This window comes from Trachemys scripta, chromosome 5 (genome assembly GCF_013100865.1).
Source record: "Trachemys scripta elegans isolate TJP31775 chromosome 5, CAS_Tse_1.0, whole genome shotgun sequence".
In the NCBI taxonomy this organism is placed as follows: Eukaryota; Metazoa; Chordata; order Testudines; family Emydidae; genus Trachemys; species Trachemys scripta.
This window is the reverse complement of record NC_048302.1, coordinates 51071735-51090294: the sequence shown is the minus strand read 5'-3', so window position 1 is coordinate 51090294 and position 18560 is coordinate 51071735. Positions and strand designations below refer to the sequence as shown.

Genomic DNA, 18560 nt, shown 5'->3' with positions numbered 1-18560 from the left:
TGTGGAGAGAGAATTTATACTATTGATCTACTAGCTCAGTACCTAGCATTAAGACAGTTTGTAGACATGCCCTACTGCTGTTAGTTGGTGGCTTTGTATGCATTCATATAAAGGAAATGCAAATGGGGAAGGGCTAGTGAAGGCACAGGGAAATATAGACCTACATACAGTAAAAGACTTAACACTCCAGTTGGCAGGGCTTTTTTATAATACCTCAACTGTAAATGTTCAGCTGAAATTTGACACACACATTGTTGCACATCTGTTACCTGCTAGAGAAAAGGAATTTAGGACTGCTCTACACATAAATTTGCATTGAAATAACCAAAATATGTTTAATTCACAGCTTTTGTTATTTTGATGCAAATCTGAGTATGGACACTCTTTTATTTCAGAATAAAAGTGCCCTCTGATTTTTGCTTAAATCATACTTGTAGGTGGGTGAGTGTATTTTCAGGCTCCTACACAAAGATTTAGGTGCTGAGGCTATGGTTACATGAGAAAACTTTGTACCTGTTTTTCAGAAACAATGTAGCAGGACCAAAGGTGTACATATAAAATGTTACAGAGCGGATAGAGCCACAGGGCATGTTCAAAGGGACAACAAACATGTATGTGATATAAGTCAATTAATCTTACACTTGGCTAAATGAACTAAAAGTCCAAGATGTTGCAAAATTGACTATTTATTAACAGGAAACAAACAAACAATTATTCTAATAATAATCCACAGATGAATAATGAAAAACCACAAGCTTTCACAAAATCCATGGGATAGAGGAGAGGAAATTTCTGCTCCAGTGTCTCACTGGAGACCAACTCACTGTACCAACAGTACTCCATTCAGCTGCAGTCAGGCTTCCAGAATGCTCTTCCTCGCAGCAGTCTATGCACCTGGGTATATCCCCTCTCCTCAGTTGAAGTACTCACAAATAACTAAAAAAATCTGGCCATAATTCTCCATATACTACAGTGATTAAAAGAAATTGGGAGCTGTTTTCTGTAGGGACGCTCCAGCTGAGGCACAAAGACAGCAAACAACTTCCCTGTCTCTTAACTGAGCCCCGTGAGAAATTTTCTTAATTTCCTCTCCCAGCATGTCTTAAATTCTTCACCCTGCAGAACTTCAGGACTTTTCTCTGTACTCTGAGTCTGCTGAGGTGCTTATCCTGTCAAATGCAACATAACAGAACATCCTCGCAAGAATTAATGAGGTGCATAAATTAAATGTTTGACTATGCAACCTCCAGTTTGTTCAAGCAACTTTAGACAACTGACACTTGTGGCTAAAAAACTGTATTTCCCATAACTAGATAAATATGTAGGCAGAATACCTTCACTATCTTGCTAATGATCACTTCACATTGGCTGAAGGGGTAGTATCAACCAGTTCCAGAGTGAGAAATGTTTGTCTAGAGATGCTCATTCTCATGGATGGCTTTTGAGGGGCAGGAAAATAGGTGGGGGGAGCCTCACCCAGAAGGTCGGTGTCTCTCTCTCTCTCTCTCTCTCTCTCTCAAAAAAAAAAAATAAAATAAAAAGGGAGGATTTTTTTTTTCTGCCTACACTCTGTCATGATCCTACAAAATAATAGCAGCTGCAAAATGGCTTCATGTTACAGTTTTTTAAAGTTCTGGGTCACTGTGGTGGGGTCAGCTTTGTGTTATGGAACCAACAATAGATATATACATGATCTGACCTTTACCAAAAGCTGAGTTTCATTGATCTGTGTTACAGCTGGCAGTCTATAGCATTTTAAGAAAGTTGGCTTTGTTGCTACACGTACATTTGGCTTTCTGATTGTTGGTATCTAATTTTGTACGTCTCACTTTCTGCCCCTTGTCAGTGAACTCTAACAGGCAGGGAACGGTGTGCTTATCTGAATAAGATTTAGTACGGTGATTTTATACTCCTGTCTATGCACTTTTATAATCCTTATCATATACCAGAAAACAACACTTTCAAAACTCCCGATTTTACTACATTCAGAAGCAACTCTTGGGAATGACTGAACAGCTCTAAGCTACACTGGGATGGATTTGAATTAAAATATCTTGCTTTTTATTGCAGGCATCTTTTTCATAAATCTTGCGTAGACCCGTGGCTGCTAGACCATCGCACCTGCCCTATGTGTAAAATGAACATTCTAAAAGCTCTAGGGATTCCGGTAAGCATGTCATGCAACAGGCTAGTCAAAGTAGAGTGAGAACACCTCCATCCTGTATGCATGCCCATCTGTTTGCTATTTAGATTCTCATACCACATTCATCACCATGGTACACTGATTTATTAACAGGAACACAAGCAGACATCTGTCTATTTTTCTCTTTCCCCCCCTCCCCTTTGGCTGGGAGGGTGTATGTGTGTGTGTCTGTGTTGCTTGGTTGGTTTATTGAGGGGTTGGATTTTTTTTAAGTAATTGTGGTAGAGTTGTACATTCACATACAAACTTTTTCTATTTACTCTTTTACATCAGGGATGGATTTTTTTTTAACTACATTCTTCCTTGTTGCCTCAAAGCAAAGGGTGTACAAATAAAAACTCTCCTGGTGTATCATTCTAAGGCAACTTGCCTCTGATTCTGATTGCAAAAGTCATTGCCTTTTCTTTCGGGTTCCGTCCCCTCTCTTAAAGCATCATTGCATGTCAGCAGGCCATGCGCTCATAATTCTAGTTATGAAACATAACATTTTCCCCAAATGATTAAACATGAGATTCATGTGATTACAGTATAAGAAAATGTTAGATTGTTAGTCACTTGGTAAATTCAGCTCTGTTTAGAAACCTGCCAAAACTTGCCAATTAACTCTTTGGATTGTATTGTCAAATATACTTAGTACATTTTCGACCAGCAATGAATTTCCCTAAATTACAGGTATCTCACAGTTCAGTGTCTTCTCCGCCAAGAAATTAATCAAGGTTTATGCTATGTGAAAAAGTATCTCCTGACTGTCAAGTTTCACACTGAACCAGTGGTGGCTGGTATGCCAACAGCTGCTGTAAATACACTCCCCAACCTGAGGCAGCAGCATGCCAGCATTACATATCTGAGCGCTAAACAAGAGAGATGAGACAAAAACCAACCAGATGAACAAATGAGGACAGCTAATGTAGTTACCCCAAGAGCAGCAGTGAAATGACATGGGGACATATAATCCAAACAAATTACTGAAATGAAAAAAGAAGCTGATACAAGTGCTGAAATTATTATTCTAGGAAATAGCACAATAATAAAATAATCATGCAGGTGTGTCTGTTAACTTAGTACAATTATAAAGCCAAAAGGAAGCAAATAATATAATTCTAATAATATATTATAATTAGGCTTCGTGTGTGTGTGTGTGTGTGTGTGTTCAACTTTCATTCAGCGCCCTAGTATGTATTACAATACTGTGTTTAATTCCATCATCACATACTATTTTTTCCACTGACCTCCACGTGGGTCATCAGCAGGGTTAGGACCTTAAGATCCACCCCTACCACGGATCTCCAAGTAACTTGCAGCAGTAGTAGGCTGTTATGCTGCATGCAGACCAGCCATTAGAGGGGGATGAGACACACACTTTCCCAGTGGGTTTCACAGCTGTTGCTGACAGCAAAGAAACCACTCAGAACTCCTGCATTCAGTTCCAGGTTCTGGAGGGGAGTGTGCTCTTTTGCCCTTAGCCTGTCTCTGTCCCCTCTGCTCCCTAACTCCCTGCCCACAAGATCCAGCCCCTTTATCCCCTATCCCCTTAAGTTCCTGTCCCCCATAATCCTATCACCCCTTCCCACATCTCCTCCCGTCCCACTGCTTTTCACCCCTCTGCATTCAAGTCAGGCTGATTCCTCCTTGCTACCTGTGCCCCAGCACGAGGAGCATAAAAAGAGCACAGGAGAGACCGTCTCTCTCCTCTCAGTTGGCTTCCTATGCCGCAGCAGACCTTGGTTGCCAGGGGGAACAATTGCAGGAAAGTGCTGTTCAGCTCCTGTGTCCGCTGAGCTGGAGCACACTTGGAACTGATGGAATCTTCAGAGAATGTAGATGCCAAACTCTTAACAGGTCTCTACTGAGCATGTGTGAACTGATATTTTCAGAGGCTCAAACTTGGCCAAATTTGAGCAGAATTTCACAGCGACTGGAAAAAGCACAATCTATGACACAAAGGTCACCCTCCTCCCCAATTTCAAGTCCTGCTCCAAAGCACGAAGCCACTACAGCTTCTCAATGAAACAGTTGTACGAATTTTGTTAACATGGGCAAAACATATTTTCCCTCCCTAACCTCATTCTCAATTTTTGCTGAACCATTGCAACAGAAACTACCCCCACCGCTCTTTAAAAAAAACAAAACAAAAAAAAAAATCAGTCTGAGGCAAACACCCATCTTGGAAAACTTCAGCTCAAATGGTTGCAGTTTGGCAAAGTTATAAGCAACTGAAAACAGTCTTATAATGGAAAGTGTCGGGAAACCTTGGCTTATAGACAGTGCTACTGGCTCCATTTATAATATAGAATGTCTTCATGCCAGCTGTATGCTTACCTTAGCGGTGTACATTAAAAAATTGGTTTGTGTGATTATGAATGTGGCATTACGCTTCCATTTTAAGAGGAATGTATAATAGTTCTTAATTGATATTGTTCTAAAAGAACTAGATCTAAATTTTCAAGTCAGTGCATGCCAATTTGGCAATTTCGTCACAGAGTTTACTTCATAGTCAAGATTTTAAAAATGGCTGTCTAGAACTAAAGCCTATTTAGGCATGTGAATAACTAGCCTGATTTTTCAAAAGTGGTGAGTGCGCAGAAGCTCCCATTAAGATGTATCTCCTTTCTGCTGAGGCAGCCTGGTCCCCTGGAAGCGTTCCACCCTTAATGAATTCTGCCACCATTTACAGAAGCGAATGTCTGGCCTCAGTCCTTCCACTGGCACACTAATGGTGAATTGAGCCCACAAAGCTTAGCTTCTTCTGGTCTTGGTGTCTAAAGGGAAAACTTTTTTTCTTTCAATTTCAAAGAGCTACATCATTGTTGGGATGATCATATCAAGTAAAATAATCTCTCTTCAGTTCTTACCCCTTCTCTAGAAACATGGTCTGAACATGCAAACAACTGCACTTTTTTTACTAGATTGGTTGAGTTGGAGTCTTTCATTAAGAACCTGGTGGAAAGGCCACTCAAGTCAGTGGAAAGACTCCCATTTTTAGAATCAGGCCCTAAAAGCACATATATACAGAGAACTAGAGAAACTAATATACCGGGTAAATAACAAAATTTATCAAAACATATTTGTGTCACTCTGACAGTAAAAGGTATAAATAGTAATTTAAAAAAGCAATATTTGATATCATTAGGATTAAAGTCTACTGTTTAGTTTTTTTCCAAGTAAAATGATATTAAAGCTGCATGTAAAAAGGGCGCAATTAAATTGAACCATGACATTTGTGCCGCTTTAGTTAATATTTTGTTGGGCTTTCCATTATCTCCTATTTTTAAGGGTTTAAAAATTGGTCAAAAGCTCATTCTAGCAAAAACTGCAAACAAAAGGGACGAGAAGAGCGAATGGCTAACTGAGGGGAAAAACATTTAAACATTTGCTTAGTTATAATGGTTATAAGACTGTTGTATAACCCTCAAAACCAAATTTGATTTTAAAATGAACTTTCAAAGGCTTCCAACAACTGTTTGAAAAGAAATCTAATGGAAAAAAATGTTGATGTTTGTGCCCAGCAATTTTTGTCCCCGGTCCTGTCCTGTAAGTAAACATATGCATAGCTTTACACACATGAATACTCCCATACAATGGGACTCATGACTTTGCAAATAAAGCCTTTTCTTTGCTCAAAGTTGCTTAGAATTTTTTATGCTTGCAGATGCACTGTGTCTTCATGCCAATTATTATTTAGTCTCTTCCCCAACTCTAAAGCCCCCAAACTGTGGTTTAGGTTTTTTGTTGTCTGATTACATTCTATACTTTAGTCTGTGAACACAAAATCATCTGAGGATTGTTTAAATGAATATATTCTTTTATTATGAACCATTTTAAAATAATGCTAAGTTTGTAACATAGAATCTTAAAATGTAGAGCTGGAAAGAGCCTCGAAGTGATCTAGTCCAGCCCCCTCCACTGAGGCAGGACCAAGCATGCCTAGACCATGCTTGGCAGGTGTTTGTCTAACCTGTTTTTAAAAACCTCTACTAACACAAATTTCACAACCTCCCCTAGAAGCCTATTCCAATACTTAATTATCCTTATAATTAGAAAGCTTTTCCTAATATCCAACCTAAATCTTTCTTGCTGCAGATTAAGCCGATTCTTTCTTGTCCTTTCTTCAGTGGACATGGAGAGCAATTGATCACCATCTTCTTTACAACAGCCTTTAACATATTTGAAGACTGTCAGGATCCCTCTAAGTCTTCTTTTCTCAAGACTAAAATGCCCCGTTTTTTAACCTTTCCTCATAGGTTAGGTGTTCATTACTGTAGTCTCCTCTGGACTGTCTCCAGTTTGTCCACATCTTTCCTAAAATGTGGTTCCCAAAACCGGACACAGTACTCCAGCTGAGGCCTCGCCGACTTGGACAATTACCTCCTGTGTTTTATATATGAAACCTGTTAATATGCCCCAGAATATTAGCTCTCTTATTTATTTATTTTGCAACTGTTTCACATTGTTGGCTCATGTTCAATTTGTAATTGACTACAACCTCCAGATCCTCCTCAGCAGTACAGTACTACAACCTCGCCAGTTATTCCCCATTTTGTATTTGTACATATGACGTTTCCTTCTAAGTGAAGAACTTTACATTTGTGTCTATTGAATTTCATCTTGTTGATATCAGACCAATTCTCCAATTTGTCACAGTCATTTTGAATTATAATCCTACCCTCCAAAAAGCTTGCAACCCCTCCCACCTTAGCATAATCGACAGATTTTATAAGCCTAGTCTCCACTCCATTATCAAAATCATTAATGGAAAATGTTGAATAGTACTGGATCCAGGACAGACTCTGTGGGACCACACTAGATACCTCTTCCCAGTTTGACAGCAAACTATTGATAACTACTCTTGAGTACGATCTTTCAGCCAGTTATGCACCCACCTTATAAAAATGTCATCTAGACCACGTTTCCCTGATTTGTTTATGAGAATGTCACGTGGGACTTTATCAAAAGCCTTACTAAAATCATGATGTATCACATCTACTGTTTTCCCCTTGTTCTTGACAAATCTATGTTGGTTATTATCTATTACTCTATTATCCACTAATTGGGCAATACAAATTGATTGCTTAATAACTTGTCCCAGTATCTTTGCAGGTATCAAAGTTCAGCTGACTGGTCTATAATTCCCTGGGTCCTTTTTGTTCCTCTTTTTAAAGATAGGTACTATGATTGCCCTTCTCCAGTCCTCTAGGACCTCACCCATCCTCCATGAGTTCTCAAAGATAATTGTTAATGGATCTGAGATTGCTGCAGCTATTTCTTTTAAGTACCTTGAGAGTGAATTTCGTCAGGGCCAGCTGGCTTGAATATATCTAACTTATCTAAATATTCGTTAGCCTGCTCTTTCCCTATTCTGGCTTGTGTTCTTTCCCCCTAGTTAATATTAATTGTGTAAAGCATCTGGTCACAATTAATCTTTTTAGTGAAGACTGAAGCAAAATCGGCATTAAATGCTACAGCCTGCTTGATGTCATCTGTTGTTAGCTCTCCTTCCCACTAAGTACTGGACCTATACACTCCATCTTTTTCTTTCTCCTAATGTATTTACAGAAGTTCTTCTTATTGCTTTTTATATTCCTTACTAGGAGTAACATATTTTTGTGCCTCAGCCTTTCTGATTTTGTCCCTATGTGCTTGTGCTGTTCTTTGCTATTCATCCTTAGCAATTTATCCATGTTTCCACTTTTTGTAGGTTACTTTTTTTGATTTATTTCAGGCCATGAAAGAGCTCCTGAATGAGCCATGTTGGCTTCTTACTGCTACTCTTATCTATCTTTTGCATCGGGGTAGATTGCTGCTGTGCTTTTAATAGTGTCATTTTGAGAAACTGGCAGCTTTCATGAACTTTTTTCCCTTAGATTTTTTTATCATGGGACCTTACCTGTCAGCTCTCTGAGTTTGTTAAAGTCTGCACTTTTTTTTTAAGTCCATTATGCTGGCATGAAACAACAAAAGACAGGAAATTCACAGGAAAGGGTGAAACAGGCTAAAGGACTGAACAAGTAAAGCACTTGGGCACAGGTTTAGCTTTAAAAACATACGCTGTCTCATTTTCTTCAGTGGGACTACTCAGATACTTGAAGTTAACAATGTTTAAATGCTTCACTAGATCAGGGCCTCTGAATCAGATTTTCAAAAGTATTTAGGCGACTATAGATGCAGATGCTCAGCTAGTGGAATTTTCAAAAGTGTCTAAGCAGATTAGGCACCTAAATACATTTGAAAATCTGCCCTATAGTGTCTGCTAACTTTTTTAGGCCTAACAGGATATTTGTGTAACTGCAGTTCTATCTGAATATGCCCCTTTATGCTTACAGGTGCTGTTGAACACCTTGCACACGGTACTCTAATCTTTGAATTTTCCTTGTTTTTATTATTTTATGTCCTAACCTTAAGGTGTTATTTCTGAAGTGGCTGTGCAAGCTCAACCTCTCCCTGCTCTGGAGAAAGCAGACCTGACACCTTTGCTGAAAGGCTTAGAGGAGTCTGCATTCTCATGTACAGCAAAGGGAATTTACTCACACAATTGCCATTAGTGTTCAGAGGGGAACTCTCCAGAAATAATCAGTCTGACAGTCAGGAAATAAACCAATACAGAAATACTTGAAAGATCAGTAAATTCTACTGCAATTTGGTCATCTCAGCTTGACCAGTGAGTTGCTATCTAGAGGATATTAAGAGGTCTTGGCACCAAAACACACAAGCTCTGTAACCATCTGCTTTAAATGCATCTGAATCACTTTTCCAGTAGCCCTGAATTTACTGAGAATGTGCATTTATAGGCATGAGTTTTAATTCTGAGCTAAACAGTCATTTTGCCTTTGCTTTTGTTTTTTAATTCATTTGGTTTCTCTGGGACCACAATACAGGGAAGACTCCTGAAATTCCCATTACAATGAATTCTTTATTCTTTCTCATTATTTTCAGCTATAAGAAATGAAGTACAGTATAGGCAAAATGTAAGTCTTTTAATATTGAAAACATTTTCCTTCTCTTAGCAATAGATATATACGCCTCTTTTCCACCCCTCATACAAATGTGCACACATGCAGTTCTTATCAGTTCCCCGCCTTCACTTAAGTCTCTGATATCAGCTCTATAGTATGTGTATTTTAAGACTTAAAAGGTACAAAATCCCCTGCAGTTATTGCGTGTGCTTATTTCATAATCTGACTCAGCAGTGTGCCTACCTCAGGCAGATCATATCAATATATGTGCTCATTTACTCCATGACACACTCCCCCAAACCTTTTGTTTTTCTGTGAGGAAGCAAACGTCAATTTTCTGGGCAATACTTTTTCATTTCCTCTGCATACTGCAAGACAGTCTTCCTACAAATACTATTAAGAGGATCCAGGTATATAGAAAGCAAATAAACTGTGTATTTATTGGATATTACCATTTAAGGGCCCAATATTGCAATATTTATCGTACTCCCATTTAAATCAGTGAAGCATCCATAATAAGCACAAGACATAATAGTAAGTGATTGCAGGATAGGGCCCTAAAAGGAGTGGGTGAGAGGGAAAAAATCTAAATTAATTAACTGGAACCACTTATGTATAAATTCAGGAAGAAAATCTAGAGCAGTTATTTCCTTTAAGATCATTTAAAAGATAGGAAACAAAGGGTAGGAATAAATGGTCAGTTTTCAGAATGGAGAGAGGTAAATAGTGGTGTTCCCCAAGGGTCTGTATGGGGCCTGGTCCTATTCAACATATTCATAAATGATCTGGAAAAAGGGGTAAATAGTGAGGTGGCAAATTTGCAGGTGATACAAAACTACTCAAGATAGTTAAGTCCCAGGCAGACTGTGAAGAACTACAAAAGGATCTCTCAAAACTGGGTGACTGGGCAATAAAATGGCAGACGAAATTCAATATTTGTAAATGCAAAGTGATGCACATTGGAAAATATAATCCCAACTATACGTATAAAATGATGGGGTCTAAATTAGCTGTTACCACTCAAGAAAGCGATCTTGGAGTCATTGTTCTCAGAGAATGAAAACATCCGCTCAATGTGCAGTGGCTGTCAAAAAAGTGAACAGAATGTTGGGAATCATTAAGAAGGGGATAGATAATAAAACAGAATATACTATATTACCTCTATATAAATCCATGGTACACCCACATCTTGAATACTGCATGCAGATGTGGTCACCCCATCTCAAAAAAGATGTATAGGAATTGGAAAAGGTTCAGAAAAGGGCAACAAAAATTATTAGGGTTATGGAACGGTTGCCATATGAGGAGAGATTAATAAGACAGGGACTTTTCAGCTTGGAAAAGAGACAACTAAGGGGGGGGGAGACAGAGGTTTATAAAATCATGACTCATGTGGAGAAAGTAAATAAGGAAGTGTTATTTACTCCTTCTCATAACACAAGAACTAGGGGTCACTGAATGAAATTAATAGGCAACAGATCTAAAACAAACAAAAAGAAGTATTTTTTTCACACAATGCACAGTCAACCTGTGAACTCCTTGACAGAGGATGTTGTGAAGGCCAAAATTATAACAGGGTTCAAAAAAGAACTAGATACATTCATGGAGGATAGGTCCATCTATGGATATTAGCCAGGATGGACAAGGATGGTGTTCCTAGCCTCTGTTTGCCAGAAGCTGGGAATGGGCGATGGGATGGATCACTTGATGACTACCTGTTCTGTTCATTCCCTCTGGGGCACCTGGCATTGGCCACTGTTAGAAGACAGGATACTGGGATAGATGGACCTTTGGTCTGACCCAGTATGGCTGTTCTTATGTTTATGTTAATATGAAAATAAAGAACACTAAGGTTTTTTTGCTTATGTTTAAAGTTAAGAGGTCCATTTCTGGTCATATATAATCTATGCATAATTCCAACTAGATCACTAGGAGCCAAACAAATATTTGAAGGCAGAGTTTGCTCCTAAAGTAAGGTGGCTAAAATTTTCAGAAGCCTGAGTCCCATTTTTAAGTGATTTAGGCACTTAGCAGCCAATGTCTCAATGAAGGTGAATGGTAAATCATTTAAGAGGATTTTGAAAATTTTACCCAGCTTCTTTCTTGTAACTATAGTACTTAATATTTTCTCCGTAGAATAAAAGCTCAAAGACTTTTTTTTTGTTTCCATTAGCCAAATGCGGATTGCATAGATGATATGCCTCCAGATTTTGAAGCTTCTATAGGAGGACCGCCAACTAATCAGATTACAGGAGCTAGTGATATAACCGTGAATGAAAGCTCTGTAGCTCTGGATCCTCCTGTCCGGACTGTGGGAGTACTACAAGTCATCCAGGATGCAGATCCTCTTCCCCAGGTTGGGGACGGTAACTTCACAACAAGTAGTAAGTTTCTCCTTCTGGCAGAGTTTGCCCTGAAAATAGTATGCAGAAACCTGAATCACAAAGAAATGTATAGATGTGTGGGACTTGAAATATTGTTTTTACTACTTTAAATTTCACTGAAATCTAGAGGATAAGTAACTTTGGCTTAAAATGGCACCTTTGAATTATCATGGAGTATCACAGATACTCTGAACCCAATGTGCAAATAAATGGATTGAATCTGATAGAATAGCAAAGTGAAATGCATGGAAGAATACTCTAGACTAAGTAGAAATAGGCCCTTTCTATTAACACAAAGTAAACTAAAGTTATAGACATCTTCACATGTTGTTTGACAGTGAATCCTTTTACCAAGGCCTTCTTTGATAATCTCCACCTATAACCCAGCTCCTTTGTTAAATTCATTTGTTGGATGCCCTTGTCTGCCAAGTTTGGCTAGTCCTTATCCCCTGTTCTGTCTTTCTTCGATGTACTATTTATTGTTATACATGCAGAGTTTCATTCTTGCTTTAAGAACATAAAATAGATTAATAGATTCCAAGGCCAAAGGAGACCATTGTGATCATCTAGTCTGACCTCCTGTATAAAACAGTCCAGAGAACTTCCCCAAAATAATTGCTAGAGCATATTGTTTAGAAAAGCATCCAATCTTGATATTAAAATTGCCGAAGATGGAGAATTCACCACAACCCTTGGTAAATTGTTCCAATGGTTAATTACCTCACTGTTATAAAATCTACGCCTTATTTCCATTCTGACTTTGTCTAGCTTCAACTTCCAGCCTTTGAAATATATTATACTTTTCTTTGTTAGATTGGAGAGACCATTTTTGAATATTTATTCCCCATGTAGGTGCATGTAGACTGCAATTAAGTTATTCCCTACCCTTCTCTTTGTTTAGCTAAATAGATTGTGCTCCATGTGTCTGTCACTATTTTCTAATCCATGTTTTCTAATCCTTGAATCATTCTCATAGCTCTTCTCTGAATCCTCTTCAATTTTTCAATATCCTTCTTGAATTATGCAGCAACAGTCACACTTGTGCCAAGAACAGAGCTAAAATAACCTCTCTACTCCTACTCAAGGTTCCCCTGTTTATGCATCCAAGGATCACATTAGCTCTTTTGGCCATAACATCACACTGGGACTTCATGTTCATCTGATTATCCACCAAAACTCCCAAATCTTTTTCAAAGTCACTGCTTCTCAGAAGAGAGTCCCCATCCAATAAATATGGCCTACATATTTTGTTCCTCGATGTATACTTTTATAAATAAAAGGTAAAGCTGTAGTCACTTGCCTTACTGTAGGACACTTCCTTGAAATCAAGGGGGGGAAAAATATATTTGGATTCCTTTTGTGCTTTTTCATTGTCTTCTTTACATCACTGGAAGCTTTACTTTTTATTTCTTGAAAACTAGTCTTAGTTTTTCAAAAGGAGTGTTGGTCCTTTTTTACTACTTTAATGGACACCGTTCATGCTGACAATCCCAAAATGTCATCCCTACCCTGTCACTAAAAGTAACATTTTGTTTTCAGAATCTTCCTCTGACTGTTTAAGAAAATGATTGTCAGCTCTCCAAAATGAGGGCTGTCTCAGTCTGCAAATGCCACTTGTAGGCAAAAATAACAGACAACTGGAAAGTCTGTATATACATGACTGAAGCATGTACATGCACGTTGTTGGGCATATAAACAGAAAAGTAACACCCGCATGTGTACTCGATATGGAATAGAATAATATGACAAAACATTGGTTTGGGTGTGAAACTTGCCTAGGTCCTAAGAAATTTTGGATATTTAACTATGTTTACTTAACATTGCTATATGCTGCTCCAGTGGGATATAATGGTTGAACTTTATCACTTTTCTGTAAGTGAAAAAGAAAGAAAAGTAACAACATGAAGGGAGAGAGACAAGACAAGATGAGCATGGAGAGGACTGTTTCTAAATGGCCTTCCCAGAGATTCTTCTTCCTTTTTGTTGTCTTAATTCCTTTAGTTCTTTCTCTTATTACCACTCTGCATGAGTCAGCTACACTGCTCTGTTGTGTCAGCTTCTCCCAGCAGTGGAATGCCAATGAAACTAACTTTCTGATCTCCTAAGTGCTGACTTTTATTACTTCATGGAGTGAGCTGTCATTTTCACTTGAGCACGGCATCATAGCAAGGAAACAGAGGATTTAGGGGAAGTGGCGCAATATTCAGGGTGGAGGAGAAAAATGGTCTCACCATGGCCTTTCAGACTGGCCCTCAGGTCTCTGTTGGCTCCATTCTTGTGATCCAGTAAGGGATTTAAAATGACAACTTTCCTTCTTTCTGGAGAAGAAGTCCTAGTCTTTCTGAAAAAAAGGACTCGCCTTAGTTTTGGTTCTTTGCATGATCCAAATCATGAAACCAGCAGGAGAGCAGAGACAATGTTATGTGCATACACAGACTCCCACATGCATGGTGCCAGCCCAAGAGCTCGTGTGTGAAGACTTGCTCTGGCCTCGTTTTGTTGGGCTGATCAGTTTTAATCAATGAGAGATATTTTAGGTGAGTGGTTAGTTTTAAGTTAGTAAAATCTTATTAATAACATTTTGTTCCTTTGTATCTTGACAGTGCCCCTGTTAAATGTTGTTGTGCTTCTCATGATTGATTTAATTGGTGACATTAAGATTTTTATTTGGTGGTACAAAAATTTTACTAAGGATGTTAAGCGGTATTCTGATGTCAGTTTTGCAGGTTTAAGACCAGAGTAACACCACTCAAGCCAGTAGTTACTCCAGATGTATATCATTGTATGTAATTGAATTACCCCCACTGTTCTTCATTTTATCATAAAATAATATGGGATGTCAGATACCCATTTGAGAGGAGTGCAGAACTTCTTCAGTTCTGTTCTGTTGGTCTACCTCACTGACATACTTGGTTGTACTACAAACAGTGGGCTAGATACACAGATCAGGCATAGGACTCAACACAGGGATATGTTACATTTGTGTCCCTCAGTTCTATGGCTGTCCAAGGGCCATGTTGGCCCCCAACACAATATAGAGCATTTTCACAGCTACTCTACTTTGCATTCAGCTGTGACAGCTGCTAAGGGGCCATTACACCAGCCAGAGAGTGTAGCAGTGCGCCAGCCACTCACCTTTTCCTCCCATCTTGCTCTCAATAAGTATCCTGTAAGGATTTGGAGGGAACTGATGTCAGGGCAGCTACACTGGATCTACGCCACTGGGGGATTCCACTACACAAAAGGAACTCTTCAGCTGACTAAAGCAGCATGGAAGTGTGCTTTAGGTCTCTAGTACCCACTCATCCACCCTATTTAGATTCTCCAGTTCTCATATTAGAGAGTCAGTTCCTTATCCCTCATTAACACAAAAAAAAAAAAAAAAAAACACCCAGCACAGGATAACTATACAGCATGAATCTATTGATGTTGCTTTCCGTCATTCTAATAGCAGCAGAGGCAATGTATCCCTATCAGAGAATCCTACTGAAAATGGCAAAGCCAGAAAACAGAGCTAAGGGGAGAGATTCTCCCTCCTGGTCTAGAGCCCGGGGCTGGTTGCAAGGCACTGGAAGGAAGTGCTGATGCGACTTTTGAAAAGAACCAGAATAGGCCCTGAACTGGGCAGGGGGAAATCTCCCCTTCATAAGCACCTGCATTGATAGAATAACTGCCTATAGCACTGTGGAGAGTCTGGATGGTGCTGCAGCCTATTGGCAGCTATTGGCTGTGATAACTTAAGCAGCTCCTAAGTGCATTGAGCAGTTGCATCAACCCTCAGAACAACCAGAATCAGGAAGGCATACTGGAAGCTTAAAGCCGCCTTAGCCAGCTCCAACGCCCTGGGCTGAATGTGTATGTCCTGCACTTAGCACACAATCTCATCCATGGTATTCTGATTTGGTGCTTGGTTTTTCAGTTAATAATGGTTGGGCAGCAATATTATTTATTAGTTATACATGATTATTAGACTTTGTTCTTTTCAGGATTACATTTAATGCTTGACAATTTTTTGGCATGGTCAGGTGCGCAAACTTACATCATCTCAAGAACGCATCCATATGGTCTGATTCACAATAGTATTCAGCAACTGGACCTTGTTGTACACTCTGCAAAGGGCTGGCAGTAAACTAACCCTTTCGTGTTCGTTTAGGAGTTAGGGACCTGAGTTTCAAAGGTGATGAGAACGCACAACTCCAATTGACTTCAGTGGGAGCTGCAAGTGTTCCGCCCCTCTGAAATTAAGCCCTAGAGTTCTCAAACAGAACACAGTTTTAACCCAGCTGGGGGGGACAGTTACAGCCAATACACACTACAACTTAAACCAAGTTATAAGGGGTCAGAGGGCAACCACGGTTTAACTGACTTGATTACAGCTGTATTATAGATATGGCTTTAAACAACAAGAATTATGTCAGAATTGTATTCACTAATTGTATTGAATAGTTCCAGTGTGGTCAGAGACCTAGAACCACAGAGCTTTTCCCCACTTCCCCCATCCCACCCCAACGTGAGTTTGGTTTGTCTTTTGATTTTACAAATAATGGCTTTGGCTGCTGCTAGGAATCTTTGCAGAGGTATTCGATTCTCTCTTCCCCTCCCCCCCTCCACTCCCACCCCCCGTTAATGACAGAAGAATGCTCCTGGGCTGAGTCTGCACTGGAGATTTGCGTGGTTTCTTCTTATGATTGAAGCTGTGCGAGCTGCAGCCATGCAGTATGTACAGAGTACACTGCATCCAAACCCTGCACTTGCTGCCACTGTTGTAGCTTCTGTGGATTGTTGTGCTTATCCCACAGTGCTGTTGGTTTTTCTTTCTGTTACTGGTTGGGGGTTTCTTTATTTCCTGACAGGATCCAGAGGCAGGGACCGTCCCAAAGTGGGCCTGGAGGAAGGACATTTTCATAGTGCTGCATATATGGGACGAAATCCTGTATCCACTGAAGTTAATCCCATTGACTTCATTGGAGCCAAGATTTCATCCATGCTGTTTTGCTGGTGCTATTACTTTATTTTTGTGAATGTGCTCAGAGGACATTTTCCTCTTCTTCTGAATAGAGAATTTCTTCCTCAAGGCCCTTAGTAACTTTCCTGGCCATGAAGAGCTAGATGGAACTCATTGTAGAATCTACCTTTACCACCCCTTATTAAAAATCAAGATCAGATTTTTTGCATGGTAGCTCAGAGCACTAAGTAAAGGACCAGGAGATATGCTCAACCAATCTCATTGCAACACCCAGCACAGTGGGGCCCCAGTCTTCAAGGAAATGTTTGTTAGGTGTTGTTAATAATAGGATTTGTATGCTAAATCCCTGAGTGTCCTTTTTCAATACCTGCATGTATCAGCTGATATCGCATTTTAAGATTAGACAGAGAGAGAGAAAGAGAGAGAATTTCTTTAGTTTTATATTCAGCTCAGCTATGGATTTTCTGTTTCAAGAATCAGCAACCCTGTTAATCTTAAAGTCTGCAAAGTGTCAAATCTCTTTTCCCATTCCCTCACCTGTAGTAATGGTCACACTGCATTGTTTTTTATTAGTGGGCTATTCTGCAATAAGTGCTACACCTCTACCCCGATACAACGCTGTCCTCGGGAGCCAAAAAATCTTACCGCGTTACAGGTGAAACCGCATTATATCGAACTTGCTTTGATCTGCCGGAGTGCGCAGCCCTGCCCCCCTTTCCCCTCCCCCCCCCCGGAGCACTGCTTTACCACGTTATATCAGAATTCATGTTATATCGGGTCGTGTTATATTGGGGTAGAGGTGTATCATATCTGGAAATGTCATAGCACCATAGAGCAGGAGCAATTCCATGCAAATGTAAATGGTACAGCAGGGGTTAGATTGTGGCATTTAGCCACAGCCTCGAATAAGGGGTGATGCTGAGCTGAACTGCCCCCAGGGGAGCTGCAGAAGGGTTTTGCCTTGGTGAGCACGTGGGGAATGTATACATGACAATGTCCCTTTGAATGGTGCAGCATGCTTCCCTTTCTGGAGACTGCCAGCTCCTTGAGTTAGTGCAGACAGTGTTCAAGGCCATCTCTCCTCCCCTCCTTACCCTCTTTGGAGCAATTTGTTCCTCTGAGCCTGGAATACTTGCATTGCCACAAGCATAGAAATTGCAATTATCCCTGGCTTTACATAAAGTGCCCAAAGTCAGCTCCTTCCCGCACCCATGCTTGGGCCAGGCCAGGCATAATCAACATTAAGTTCTGGGTTAAAAATACTGTAGTTCTCTTATGAAAAGAGCAGCTAGAGTATGTGTATGTGTGTGTATATATATGTATAGGTATGCACTAGAAATCTGGCATTTGGAGAAATATAAAGCATTCATGAACTTTTGTTTCATCTGTGATCATATGGACATTTCCCAGTTCACATGGTGTTTGCTATTTTTGGTAACAGTTAATGTGTGTGCATTTTCAGGCTTCATTCACTGTTCATATTTTATTTCTTGATCAGGCCTATAAATATCTCTGGCCTTTCAAGCTTTACAAGCCCCAAAGGGACATATGTACTGACTCCACCTGTTTAAGAGAATGATTGGCATGCTGCAAAGAGCCCACTAAATTCAACTCCCACTTTCCCCCAACTCTGGAAGTTCCCAAGGCAACTCCAGAAAAAGAGATGGTCCTGAGTTGGAGTAACCACTGTGCTCAGCCTGAAGACAGCTGGGTAGCCTGGGAGGTCCACAGATTTTATGTGGACCTGAAGCTGTGAAGCAGAGCTATGTGAATAATGTGTTTTCTGGTTCATTGGCAATTCCAAATAAGTAGAAGAAGAATTGCTACAAGTCAAACAAAACTGTTCCTTCTCAACAAAACATTTCATTCAAATTCAACCATTTTAAAGGGTTTTGATAGCATTAAAGGAAATTTCTCAATGAAAAGTTATTTCAAACCAAAAACTTGAAGCATTCGATTTCGAAAATGTCAAAATGAAACATTCCAACTTCTTCTGTTTTTTGTTTGTTTGTTTTACACACAACAATTTGGTGAAACCAACACAAATTCTCAAAATG

General features: G+C 39.6%; 1 protein-coding gene across 1 annotated transcript in view; it reads left to right on the top strand.

Moving 5' to 3' along the window:
- Window positions 1-18560, top strand: part of RNF150 (ring finger protein 150) — a 214931-nt gene that overhangs the window by 168156 nt on the left and 28215 nt on the right. Inside the window, exons 5-6 of the mRNA XM_034772760.1 lie at window positions 2071-2167; window positions 11327-11537. Coding sequence (XP_034628651.1) covers window positions 2071-2167; window positions 11327-11537 — 308 coding nt within the window. The remainder of the gene's footprint in view (window positions 1-2070; window positions 2168-11326; window positions 11538-18560) is intronic.